Source organism: Cervus canadensis, chromosome 4 (genome assembly GCF_019320065.1).
Source record: "Cervus canadensis isolate Bull #8, Minnesota chromosome 4, ASM1932006v1, whole genome shotgun sequence".
NCBI lineage: Eukaryota > Metazoa > Chordata > Mammalia > Artiodactyla > Cervidae > Cervus > Cervus canadensis.
This window is the reverse complement of record NC_057389.1, coordinates 47,637,024-47,651,046: the sequence shown is the minus strand read 5'-3', so window position 1 is coordinate 47,651,046 and position 14,023 is coordinate 47,637,024. Positions and strand designations below refer to the sequence as shown.

The 14,023-nt window shown below is 39.1% G+C and overlaps 1 protein-coding gene across 3 annotated transcripts in view; it reads left to right on the top strand.

Moving 5' to 3' along the window:
• The window catches only part of HMGXB3 (HMG-box containing 3), a 66,972-nt gene that overhangs the window by 9,728 nt on the left and 43,221 nt on the right, over positions 1-14,023 (top strand). For 2 of the 3 annotated variants that reach the window (XM_043464980.1, XM_043464981.1), the window contains exons 5-9: positions 309-407; positions 5,525-5,656; positions 9,418-9,824; positions 11,929-12,104; positions 12,241-12,338. In XM_043464980.1, the coding sequence (XP_043320915.1) occupies positions 309-407; positions 5,525-5,656; positions 9,418-9,824; positions 11,929-12,104; positions 12,241-12,338 (912 nt within the window). The remainder of the gene's footprint in view (positions 1-308; positions 408-5,524; positions 5,657-9,417; positions 9,825-11,928; positions 12,105-12,240; positions 12,339-14,023) is intronic. The other variant, XM_043464982.1, reaches the window with a different exon arrangement.

The window sequence follows — 14,023 nt, the reverse complement described above, 5'->3', positions numbered from 1 at the left end:
AACGTTTGACAGGGTCACAAGAATTGGTTTCTTTGACTGTTTATGCGATCTTAGGAGTCTTAAGTATCTTAACCTCAGTTTTCTCATTTGTAAAATGAGGATAGCACATTCCCTGTGATAGTGGTTTTCTTTGTCCTTAATTAAACTTTTATTTTGAGATAATTGTAGATTCATACATTTTCTTGATGCATCCACTGGATAAGCATGTTATCTCTGGTTATTGGACTTGATTGTCTTCAGTGTTACGAGTGCTTCTGGCTGTTCTTCACTCCATCTCAATAAAACTGTCTTCTCTCCTGTACCCGCAGGATTCCGGTGAGAGTAGCTCCTCTGCGCCAGCCACACAGTTCATCATGTTGCCTCTTCCTGCCTACTCGGTTGTGGAGAACCCCACCTCCATCAAACTGGTTAGTATGTGGGGAGTTGATGGAGATTATGGCTCCGTAAGAATTCTCTTTCAGGTGGTTTTCTAAAATTGTTAACAAACTTAGGACACGGGGACTGGCAGAGATCTCAGAGATTTTCTGGTTCAGATATTCTTAACTGGGGGTGAGGGAGCGGGGGCGGGTCTGTGAATAGAGTTCCACAGGATCCTTGAACTCCTCAAGTTACATACAAATTTTTCTCTCTGAGAAGGTAATTTCCTGGGATAGGTTCCATGGCTTTTATCATATTTTCTGAAGTGTAGATGTAGAAAACTTGAGAGATCACTGATATAATTGAGTCCTGTTACTGTGCAGGTTAGGGAAAAGGTCCAAAGAAGAGAAAGGACTTGTGATTCAGGGTCACTGAACTGCGAAACAAGGCAGAGCAAGGACCCAGGCCTTTGGATTCTCAGTGTTATTTCCGTCACACACTGCAGCATGTGGGCTGAGACTTTGTCTCAGGGTTTTGTGTAGGGCCTCCAGTAAACTGTTGAGTAGAAGTGGTGTGAGCCAGCATCTTTGTCTGTCTGTCTTCTTAGGGCGAAAGTATTTAGTCTTTCATCATTAGCTTTTTGTAGGTTTTTCATAGATACCCTTATCATGTTTAGGAAGTTATTCTTGCTGGAAGTTTTTAACAGGATTGGATATTGGATTTTTGTGTGTCTTTAGAGATGATTGGGTTTTTTGTTTTTGTTTTTGTTTTTTTTGGTTTGTTAGTAGGATTATTAGTATTTTTCAAATGTTAACTCTGTGTTCCTAGGGTACCGTCACTTAGCAATGATATATTATCCTTCTAATGTATTATTGGGTTGGATTTGATGACATTTTGTTCAGAATTTCTGTATCTATAGCCATGAGGGATATTATTGGTCTCTTAATTTTCTTATACAGTGTTTTTCTTGTTTTAGTACAAAGTTATGCTACCTCATAGAATGAGCTATGAAATATTTTCCGCTCTTCTGTTTTTTGGAAGAGTTTTGTATAGTATTGGCATTATTTCTTCCTTAAATGGTTAGAATTACCAATGAACTCATCTGGGCCTGGAGATTTCTTTGTGGGAAGGTTTATAATGGCAAGTCCAATTTTTAAAATATATATAGAACTATTCAGATTATCTATTTTGGAGTGAGCTTTGAAAGTTTGTCTTTCCATTTCATCTAAATTGTCAAATTTATTGCCATAAAATTGTTCAAAACATTCCCTTACTCTTTTTTTAAAAACCTGGTAAAATATACATAATGAAATTTACCCTTTTAGTCAATTTTAAGTGTACAATTCAAGTGCTATTGATGTTAAGTATATTCACAGTGTCATGCAGTCATTACCACTATCCATTTTTGGAACTTTTTCATCATTCCAACCAGAAACTGTATATTAAACAGTTACTCCCCATTCCCTGGCCCTGCTTTCTACCCTAGGCCCTAGTAATAGCTATTTTACTTTATTGGAATTTGTGTATTCTGGGTACCTCAAATAAGTGGAATCATACAAATACTACCTTTTTAATCTGACTCTTTCATTTAACATGTTTTCAAGGTTCATCTATCTTATGGCATGTATCAGAATTTCATTCCTTTTTATGGCTAAAATATATCCCATTGTGTGTGTATACTACATTTTGTTTATCCATTCATAAACATTGTTGGATATTTGGTTTATTTCTACCTTTTGACTATTGTGAATAGTGGTGATATGAACTTTGGTATAAAAATGTCTGAGTCCCTGTTTTCAGTTCTTTTGGATGTAATACCCTGAGGGTAGCATTGCTGAATTATGTGATAATTCAGTGTTTAAAGTTTTGAGGAACCTGTGTCCTTTTAATGTCTATAAAATATGTAGTGATTTTCTTTCTCCATTACTGACATTGGTAATTTGAGTCTTCTTTCTTTTTTCCTGATAAACTTGGCTAGAGGTTATTGATTTTATTGCTCTCAGAGAGGGAACGTTTGGCTTCATTGATCCTCTCTATTGTTTTTCTGCTTCCTGTTTAACTCATTTTTGCAATGATCTTTATTATCATCATTCTGCTTGCTTTGGGTTTAATTTGAGTCTTACCTAGTTTCTTAAGGTAGAAGCTGAAGTTGTTGGTTTGAGACCTTCTTTTCTAATATAGCTGCTTAGCGCTTAATTTGCCTCCAAGCACTACTTCGGGCTTCTCTTGTGGCTCAGCTGGTAAAGAATCTGCCTGCAATGGTTCAATCCCTGGGTCGGGAAAATCCCCTGGAGAAGGAAAAGGCTACCCACTCCAGTATTCTGACGTGGAGAATTCCATGGACTGTATAGTCCATGGGGTTGCAAAGAGTCAGACTTCCACTTTCAAGCACTACTTTAGTGGCATCCCATGAATTTTGATAGGGTATGTTTTCATTTTCATTCAGTTTGAAATGTTCTCTAACTTATTTGACCCATGAGTTATTTAGAGGTGTATCACTTTCCAGATATTTGGGATTTTCCTGATATCTTTCTGTATCAATTTCTGATTTGATTCCATTGTGATTAGAACTTTGTAATTTGTATAAGACTTGAATCCTTTTAAATTGATTGTGGCTTATTTTATGGCTCAGAGTATGGGTTCTCTTGATAAATGGTCTAAGTGCATTTGAAAAGAGTGTGTAGTCTGCTGTTGGATGGAGTGTTCTGTACATTTCAGATTAGGTTGAGTTGATTTATAATGTTCCTTACTGATTTTCTGTCGACTGTTTCAACTACTAAGAAAGCATCCACCAGTCATTGTAGATTTATGTATTTCTTTTTGCAGTTCTATTAGTTTATGTGTCACGTACTTTGACTGTTACTAAGTACATAAACGTTTAGGGTTGTTAAATCCTCTGGATAAGTTTATTGCTCCTTTATTAAGAAATGACATCTCTCACACTATTGCCTGTGAAATCTACTTAGTTCTGATATCAAGCTTTCTTTTGATTATTGTTATTAACAAACTATATCTTTTTCCTTCCTTCTACGTTTTTATAGCTTTGTATTTAAAGTACCTTTTTGGTAGACAACATATAGTTTGGCTGTAGACATATCTGACTCTCTCTGCCTTGTAATTTAGGTATTTAGTATTTAGGCACTATATATTTAATGTGATTATTAATATGATTTGGTTTAAATATGTCCTCTTACTTCTTGTTATATTATTTTGGTTATGTTTTGTTATATTTTCTTTTGAAATGCTTGAATATTTTTTAAAATTTATTTATTTGTTTTTGACTGCCCTGGGTCTTCATTGCTGCATGTGGGCTCTCACTAGTTGTGGTGGGTGGGCGCTACTCTGTAGCGTGGTGCTCGGGTTTCTTCTTGCAGAGCTAGGGCTCTAGAGTGTACGGGCTTTAGTTGCTGCAGCTCCTGGGCTCAGTAGTTGTGGCACATGTGCTTAGTTGCCCTGAAGCATGTGGAATCTTCCCGGACCAGGGATTGAACCCATGTTCCCTGCATTGGCAGGTGGATTCTTAACCACCGGACCACCAGGGAACTCCAAATTGAATATTTTTAACGAATCCATTTTATCTCCTTTATTGGTCTATGGCCTATTTATTAACTTTGTCTTTGTTACTGTATTGGTTTTTTTTAGGATACATGGTTTCTTTTAGGTACATATATTTAACTTGTCATAGTCTGCCTTTTCCTCTTAAAATTCTCGCTACAGATAAACAATACTAGGTAAGAAAGTTGTAGTAAATTATTTTTCCTGAGCCTTTCCTCTTCAGGAAATTAATGTTCTTTCATGGTCTAATAAATGTTAATCAGGCTCTTCTAGAACTACTTAAGAAGGCAACATCAGCCTTGAACACTGGCATTATTTTCTAAAGTCATTTCTGTAAGCTGCTGTTGAGGAGTATTTCCAAGTTGGTGGTGATTTATTTATGGAACTAACTTTTCTCTGGGAATGTATTCAGAATGAATATTCTGTATGGGCCACAGTCAGAGAAAAGAGAAATGTTTTATTTTCCGTTAAAAATAGTCTCACAAACTCTTTGTTCCTCAAGACATACCCATTAAGCAGAAAGGGCAAGTGGTTTTACAGACGAGGAACCCAGGGCCCGAGAGCAAGATGGACACCCCAGCTCACTCAGTGTGTCGGTGGCGAAGCCGGAGCCCACATCCTGTTCCCTGGCGTCACCCAACTTCACACTCATCCCTGATTTGCCACCACTGTCATGTCCCTTTCTCCTCAGGTGTTCTGGCCAGAGGCAGCCTAGAGGCAGCTTGGTGTTTCCCAAGGGAGGTTTTTGCTTTCTGGCCAGGCTAGGGAGACTGGATTGGTAGCTGAGTAAGCCGTTTATAAGTGACCGAACAGATCTGACAGGGAAGTGTTTTCTTTCCTGCATTAATCAAGAAATGGAGCGTGGCTAATTTCTATTTGTAGCTGAAATGTAATACATTCTGTTCAAAGTGAAATCACCAGAGATTATGTGTGCCAGTGATTGAATATATGTATGCAAATAATCAAATTCTGTTGAGTGTCAAAGGACCTGGTTTCAACTGGAGTTCCCTCTCTTTTTTTTATCTTTGAATCCTAGATTCTAGGTTTTCTGATTTTTAACTAATAAGAATGAAGATGAAGCAAGTTCTTTGATGTATGGAGAGCCGTAGCGTGCAGCAGGATGCATGGAAGGAGTTTTGACCAGGAATCAAAAAGATCTGTCTTCTAGGCCTGGCTCTGTCCTTGAGTCCCAACATGATTCATGATTTGAAACAAAACATTTAACCACTCTGAACCTCAGTAGTAGTAATACCTACCTCATAGTACTGCTGAGAACTTTAAATGAGATATTGATAGAGTGTTTAGCACTGTGTGGTACTTCACCTAATTAGTTAGTTGTAACTATCATAATCTTTATTCTTCTGGTACCTAACTCTGTAACCCTAGGCAGTTGTCTTTCTTCATTTGCGTTCACTTTCTCCATTTCTGAAAAGTGAACTAATTAGTTGTGTTTTGGGGTCTTTCCAACTCTGACCTTTTAAGACCATGAACTGGCTGATTTTTTGCAAGCTGGTATCGTCCTGCCATTGTTGGGGTTATACTAATCATCAGGATCTAAGAGAGATTAGATTGTACTATTGATCCTGACCTTTTCTTTTTTTTTTTTTAACAGACTACTACATACACCCGACGGGGCCACGGGGCGTGCACCAGCCCAGGCTGCTCCTTCACGTACGTCACCAGGCACAAACCGCCCAAGTGCCCGGCCTGTGGTAACTTCCTTGGAGGGAAGTGGGTCCCAAAGGTAAAGCCCGTTGGCCATCACTGCTTCAGAAACCCCACAAAGTAAACTGGCCGTTCCCCTTAGGAGCAGATGACTTAAATTAATGTTCATTTAACTTTTCTGATGCTGCAAATAAATCAGTTTCTTTCTTTTTAAGAAGAGAGAATAAAATGTTATCCATAACCTCCATCCAAAGAAAAGCCATTGTTAAGATTTCAGTGTCTGTTAAGATTTTTTCTAGTCTATCTGTGGATATAGAAATTCTGTATCTTGTCTTTTTTCTTTCACCATACCATATCATTAAATATTCTTCAAAAACATTATCTTTAATTGGTTCATAGTTTTCCATGAATGACTATACTATGTTAAATTATTCATTTCCTGTTAGGGTCACATTTTTAGCAATCCACCCTCCACTCTAACTGCTTAGCTATTCATAAACACAGGGCACATCTCATTCCTTAGCTCCAAGTCCTTTTGGTTTCATGTGGAAAGTGTTAGTTGCTCAGTAGTGTCTGACTTTGCAATCCCATGGACTGTAGCCCAACAGGCTCCTCTGTTCATGGGATTTTCCAGGCAGGAATACTGGAGTGGGTTGTCATTTCTTTCTCCAGAGAATCTTCCCAACCCAGGGATCAAACCCAGGTTGCCCACATTGCAGGCAGATTCTTTATCATCTGAGCCACCATGGAAGCGTACTTAGTTTCCTATAGCTTCTATTAAAAGTGGAGGTCTTTAACCCAATATTCAAGCTCTGCCATAGTTTAACTTGCCAAATAAATGGTGCTCAGTAAATAAATGAGCTTCAGAGCTGTGCCCCTGTGATGTTCAGTTCAGAACACGTTTTTGGTTATCTGTTGTATGCTTAGTACTGACTATAAAGCATACATACTTGCCACATTTTTGATATGAGACTATACCTAGGGACAAAAGGACTAAAATAGAAGCGGTTTTATAGAGGAGATGGTTTGGAAAGAGCAATAGAATTTGGGTAGATAGAAAAGGAAAGAAAAGGCATTGTTTTTGTGAAAATAGTTCAGGCTAGGATTGTGTTCATCATGTGTTTCAACTCATGGTCCAAACTTATTTTCTCTATAGAGAAAACTTACATAGTGTCATACTTACTAAGTTCCTTTGGGGCATTTTCCACAGAACATTTCTCAGAAAATTATCAGGATAGTGACTTTTGCCCTCTGGCTAAGTATTGAGGTTCAGGATAGCACCAGTTTTGGAGACAGAATAGGTTAATAATTAAGAATATAATTCTGAAGTCAGCTTCCTCAGTTCAAACCCCTACTTCTCAGGTATTTAACTTTGTAACCTTGGGAAAGTCATTCTACATTTCTGTTCTTGATTTAGGCTTCCTTTCATTTGTAAATAGAAATTAACAATATTACCTACGTCAGTAGGGTTGTTGGAGGGGTCAGGTGAAATTATCCTTGCAAAGTGGATGGTTCATTTCTAGTGTAATTATGTATTCAGTCATTGTAGGGGTGCACTGCTCCCATTGTTGGCAGGAGTATAATTATCTCTGTTATTGCTGTGAACATTAACACTTCAAGGGGCAGGAAATACCTAGGGCTTTGTGGAGTTTTTGTGTTGTTGTGAAGCCATTTCATTTATTCCCACCCTAATTATTCTCCCAAAATATACTTCCACAGCTGCGGTAGGAAGATTGAATTGGGTAGTAATTGAACTCCTCCTTGGCCCTTCTTCACTGATGCACAGCAGATCTGTCAAATGACCTTGTTTCCTGTGTGAAATAGTCTAACCGATCCTGTGCATAATCTGCTTCAGATTCTGTTTTGACTTTGGCTTTCTTTCCTTTTTCATTTTGTCTTCTCCCCTCCCTTTTATTGAAATAATTTTTAAGCCATTCTCTTTCTGAGATCGAATTCATGACATGCATACATTTTTTTTCTTAGCTGCTTGTCTCCTGTCTTTACTTGCTAAGCCAGAATTTTTTTCTCCAAGGTTTTTCCAAGAATTACTATGTAGGGATTTCCCTGGTGGTCCAGTGGTTTAGAATCCACCTCCTAATGCAGGAGACACAGGTTCAGTCCCTGGTTGGGGAATTAAGATCCCACATGCCTTGGGGGCAACTAAGCCCATTCACCAAAACAAAGAGCTGATGCCGCCAAATAAATAATAAGTAAATATTTTTTAAAAAGAATTACCATGTAAAGAGCATGTACTGTGACTTCTAAGTCTCCTTGAAACAGAATAAGTGTGAGAAGAAAAAGGGTAACGTTGTAGCATAAATGCATTTAAAATTTTAGAGATAAAAGTGACTTTGGTTATCATCTAGTTCAACTCCCAGTTTCCAGCTGAGGAAAAATAGATTGAGGAGAAATGACTTGTTACATTCACATTGTTAATTATGCTATTGCCTTTTCCACTGAACCAAACTGCAGGCATTGCTGTGCTGTTAAGCTGCAGAATCTTAAGATTTCTTGAGTTCTGATTTTTGAAGGAGCAAGTATAAATAGTTTCTGAAAGTTCCAAATATGTCCATGCCATTCAGGAAATGACTCACCTTTTCTTATATTGTTCTGGAGTTCATACTGGCTAAAATTAGCCCAAGAAACATGTGGCACAGTTCCCAGTGAGTTGGACGGAACAAAAGATGGTATATAAGGCTCTTTAGCTCAAGGCCTCACTCCTATAGCAGTAATTGAGGTCTCTGCATGAGGAGCTGGTAGTATTTGTCTTCCATCTTGAAAGAAAGTGACATCTAAAAAGGGTACGCTGAGTGAAGGAAATGTGAGATCACTAGCTCAAGGTTTTTTGCTCTGTTTGCTTAAATTACTCAGTCTTCCTGCAAAGAGTTTTTGTCTATAGCCTACTTAGTGGGCAACATTTTGCTCAAATATCTCATGGTTTAACATGTCTCCTGTTTTTCTGCTGACTTCCCTCTTGAGCAGTCACAAAGCTGGGTACACTTTACTAAGAATGTTTCTTGTCCTCATGGTTTGTCCTTGTGTGTTAGAACCTAAGAATGCTTTATTGGAGATTTCTTAAAGGTCGTCTCTGTTGGTTCTTAGCCAGAGGCACCATGTGGCCCAGAGGGACTTTAGAAATGTCAGGGGTTCTTGGTAGTCACTGACTGGGAGACAATACTGAAATTTAATGGCATTGGCCACAGGTACTGAGCTTCCTGAAAAATGCAAAGAGGGGTCCTGCTCCTCCTCCATGAACAATTAAGTCTCCCAAAAGGCTGTCTTCCTGCGGTTGACCCAAGAGCTCTCTTTTTCCATAATGGGAAATGAGGAATCAGATGAAGCTTGCCTCAGGTGACATAAACAGTTAGGAGGAAGCAGAGCCTAGACAGAACCCAGCTTTTGTGTTTTGTCTTCTAGTTTATAGTGCCTTTCACTATTCATGTGGAAGAAACACCCTCTGAGACACATTCTGGACATAACCACTGTTAAGAAATTTTTTTAGGGAGTAGGCCTTGGACAGTCAGAGGTCAAGGTAAAAAATTCTAGCATTTGTTTGCTGAAACCTAAAGAAACATGTCATTAAGAAATTTATTAGAAGAATAGGTTTATCCTAACTGTAGCCTTGAATATTATGGTGAAAGGAAACTGGAATCAGAAGACTTAGGTTCAGGCCAGTTTTATAAAACTTGGGACCTGAAGTCAGCCTTTTCCTCTCTCAGCCTCAGCTTCTTATCTGTTGCCTATACAATATTGTTATGAGGATCAAATGAGAGAATATTTGTAAATGTGTTGTCAGTTGTAAAATGCCACATGCATAAAAGGTTTTCTTATTTTTTCTAGGAAAAGCCAGCCAAAGTCAAAGTGGAATTGACTTCTGGTGTCTCCTCCAAAGGCTCTGTGGTTAAAAGAAATCAGCAGCCTGTCACCACTGAGCAAAATTCCACCAAGGAAAACGCTTCCAAACTGACTCTGGAGAACTCAGAAGCTGTAAGCCAGCTCCTCAGTGTAGCTCCTCCAAGAGAAGTGGGTGAGGAGAATGAGTGGGAGGAAGTGATCATCTCAGATGCCCATGTTTTGGTCAAGGAAACTCCTGGGAATCATGATACAGCAGTCATTAAGACGCCAGTGGTCAAGCCTGAGGTCTCGCTGGGGACAACTGAAAATGACAGTCCTGGACTAGACGTGCCACGGCCAGCCGAGGGGACCAGCACCTCCGGTTCACTCCCTGCTCCTAAAAAGCCTACAGGGTAACCCCGTGTGTTTATACATAGCATTGCGTTTAGAACAGCAGCTTGTGAAGTGCCCTGTCTTTGTTTTGTCCATGTCTTTATAGCATTCCTGAGAGAGGCAACAGAGCCCAATTCATGGTTTCTATGTTAGATACAGAAACCAAGGCCTAGAGACATTGATTTGCCCTCTCTCCTATACTCTGCTGTCTTTTCACTACTGTCTTGGTCCTTATACATCTCTTCTTGTCAGTCTCCCTAAAGCATTTATTGTAGAGTCTTGCTAGTACAGACTGTGGGCAGTGTTACAGCCCTAGTATCCAATCCTGGCTCCTACATTTGGAAAGAGAGGCATTATTAAGGAATCTTACGTAAAGATTCCTGTCCTGGTGGTCAGAGAACTGAATTCTGATTGTGACTCTTTCCTGGGCTTCTATTTGACTGGGCACAGTCACTTCATACCGATTCTCCCCCTCTGGAAAATTTTGAGTTGGGTCTTCTTAAAAAAAAAAAATAAATCATATCCTCAGTGCCTGATCATACTGCCTGAAAAAGATCACATGTAAAGCTTTCAGATAGGAGAAGTCCGTAAGTATAGGCTGTTTTCCCTCCCTTTTTTAGAGGTTTAACTGGATGCTCTATGTAGCTGCTTTCCAGAGGCAGCTATCATCTTACAATGGAAATTCCTTATTTGTTTATATCAGTGGTTCTCAAAGGGGCACAGTGCCCCAGGGGATATTGTGGCAGTGTTTGGAGACATTTTTGGTTGATACAATTGGGGAGAGAGTGCTGCTGGCATCTACTGATAGAGGCCAAGGATGCTGCGAGACATCCTGCACTGCCCAGGACAGCCTTTTTTGCCAGAGAATTATTTGGCCCAAAATGTTAGTAGTGTCATGGTTTAGAAATTCTGGTTTATATTATTATGATGAAATTTTTTATTGTTGAATAGAAAATATACTTAGTTCAAACTCTAAGATGTAAGAAATACATACTGAAAAAAATCTTTCTGTCCCATACTTCAGTGCTCCGTTCCCATTTACCAGAGACAATATTCCCAACTTTGTGTTTTTAGAGATAATCTTATCTTATATATAAACATATATGTATATATCTGTGTATATATATATATATCTGTATATATAAACAGATAGTAGTGTGTTTGTGTATTTATAATAAGTCAAGATATTAAAATATGTATGTTATGCTGACATTTGTGTAAAGTGGGAAAAATACATGTGATGTATGTACATACAGAGTTAACTCTTGAACAAACATGGGCTTGCATGGTGTGGGTCCACTTACAGATGGATTTTTTCCAATACATACATACTATTGTACTACGTGGTGTGCAGTGGGTTGAATCTGTTAGATGGGGAACTCTGGATATGGAGGGAGGGCTGTGCAGTTATCACTGAGCTTTTTAGTACGTGTAGGTCAGTTCCCCTAATACATGCTATTCAAGGTCAGTTTGTGTGTGTGTGTGTGTGTGTGTATTTTTTCCCCCACCTTTCTTTACACAAATGGCAGCATAACATACATACTTTGACTCATTGCCTTTTAAAATTTAACAATACATCAATACTTTGAGATGGTTCTGTGTCCTTAGAGAAGGATGCTGTGCACTTTTGCTTTGGGCAGCTGAAGCACTTTAGCCAAGGTGTATTGAGGCCTCCTATGGACAGGCTTTATGCTCAAATTGGAGCTACAGAGATGAAGAAAACATGGACCTTGTTCTCCAGGGTCTCTCAGCAGCCCTCATGTGGGAGACTGATACACTTTAAATACTTGAGCTGACTGGGGGTGGATTAGATGTTATAACTACATTGGCTGTTGATAATTCCTCACTGTAGGCACAGTTTTGCATGTTTTAAAAATCTTGATAATGACCCATGAAGTACCTGTAATTACTTTCCCATTTTACATATTAGAAACTTGAGGTAAACAGAGATCTCTTGCCTAGGGTTACAGAGCTACTTAATGGTTTAATTAATGTCTAAAGTCTGACATTTTAACCAGGACGGTATTCCTCTAATAAAGTGCTATCTGGAGATAGCATTTTGATTTTCTTCCCTTTGGTCTGGAATTTCTAGGAGAGTTTCCTTCTTTTTTTCTCTTTTTTCAGAGTTGACCTGCTCACTCCTATGCCCAGAGCCCCAGAGCTTAAAGGGAGGGCACGGGGCAAGCCGTCATTACTGGCTGCAGCAAGACCCATGAGAGCAATTCTTCCAGCCCCAGCTAATGTGGGCCGAGGCAGCAGCATGGGACTGCCCAGGGCCAGGCAGGCCTTTCCTCTGAGCGGTAAGGTCTGGGACAGACCCGGGAGGAGGGACTTTGAAAGGGAAGGGGGCAGGAGTGGGGGTTGAGCATGGAGATGAGAGACTTAGGGCGACTCTGAATGCACTTAAGTCACCAGTTTGGCTCCTGGTTGTCTCAGATAAGACTCCCTCTGTGAGGACTTGTGGCCTGAAGCCAAGCACACTGAAGCAGCTGGGCCAGCCCATCCAACAGCCATCTAGCACTGGTGAGGTGAAGGTAAGACCATTCCCCAGAGGGGGAGCTCCATGGGGGGTGCTGGCTGCTCTGAATACAGGGCTTCCATTGAGTGTCTCAAAGCCATAGGCAAAAAGCCCCCATTATTATACTGGTAGAGCTCTGGGAGTAGGTTTAGCATGAATGACATGTCTATTTTTTAATTTCTTGTTATGTATACTTTTATTTAGAAACAATTTAAAACAAAAAAGTTGTAAGAATAAAAGTAGTACAAAGAGCACCCATGCACTCTCTAACGTCACCTACTGTTAACATATTAGCCCATTTTGCATTATCGTTTGTGCTCATGTATCTTCCCCATTGTGTGTGTGTGTATTTAAAATAGGCATAATTTAAGGGTAACATGGCCTTTTACTCTTTAATGCTTAATTGTGCATTTCCTAAAAATAGAGGTAGTTTGTTACTGAATGAAACATTGATATTTTTTCATTTGTATTCCAATTTTGTCGGTTTTACCCAGTTAAGTCCATTATAGCATTTTCTACTTCAGTACAGGATCTGGTCTAGGATTAGATACTGCATTTAGTTGTCATATCTTTTTAGAAAAAAATGAATGCATGATTGCTATAGAAAATATAGAAAATTCAGGTAAGGCAGAAAGAAAATAAGTCTTAGGATCCTGTCACCTAGAAATAACAATTATTGACAGTCTGGTGTGTACTATTCAGCCCTCAAGTGCTTTCCTGCATTTTTCTGTTTATGTTTTAAATGTAATCTTTTAAACCTAAAAGAATGGCTCTTTCTCCATATACTGGCTGCTTGTTCATTCACCAAGTCAAGTCCAACTCTCCACAATGCCATGGACTGCAGCGCACCAGGCTTCCTTGCCCTCACTGTTTCCCAGTTTGCCCAAATTCATGTCCATTGAATCGATGATGCCATCCAGTCATCTCATCCACTGGCTTGTAACCAGTATAGTTCATTCCATTTAATTATAAAGCTGTTAAAGATTTATTACCAGGTGTCAAAATTGCATGTGTTGAAGCACATTTTTTCTTAGATTTTTTGTTTTAGTTCTCTTTGCCATATGTGACCTGAATATGATCAAAATTCCTTAAATCAGCACTTTTCTGAGCATGCCTGTCAGTAACACATTTCTACATCAGTAGGCATATACATACAGCTACACATTAAAAGCTTAATGAAGCTATGCCCATATTAAATGCAGTCATTTTTCCATTTCTTTTTCAAAATCCTGATTTCAGCCCATTAAGTTAATTTCATGACCCCTCAGTTTGAAATTGAAAACCCCAAAAGGGACCAAATTGGAATAGAAATATCAGTCTGCCTTCTCCCTTGCCCTGTGCTGTCAGGTAACTGCTTTTATCCAACAAGGGTATCAGCCAGCTTCTACTTTGAAGGTTGATCTTTTTTCACCCAGTAGTGGTGACACCTCTGGGTGCATGTGTGATCTTTGACTATAGAAGGATGGTAATGAGTCTGCTTCGGCTACTTCCTAGATCTCCAGGCCTAAGAATCCCTTCATGTGTATAAATTGCCAGTCTCCTCTGCAGTTTCCTTCTAATTTGCAAATTCGGTATTTGTAAAAAGCCATAAGCGCTCTTGCTAGTAGTCTTAAACCAGTTAACTTGCATGAGGTCTTATATTCTGAAAATTAAATTATTACAGAATAGTTATTTTTAATTTAGAATGCTTCCTTCATCTTT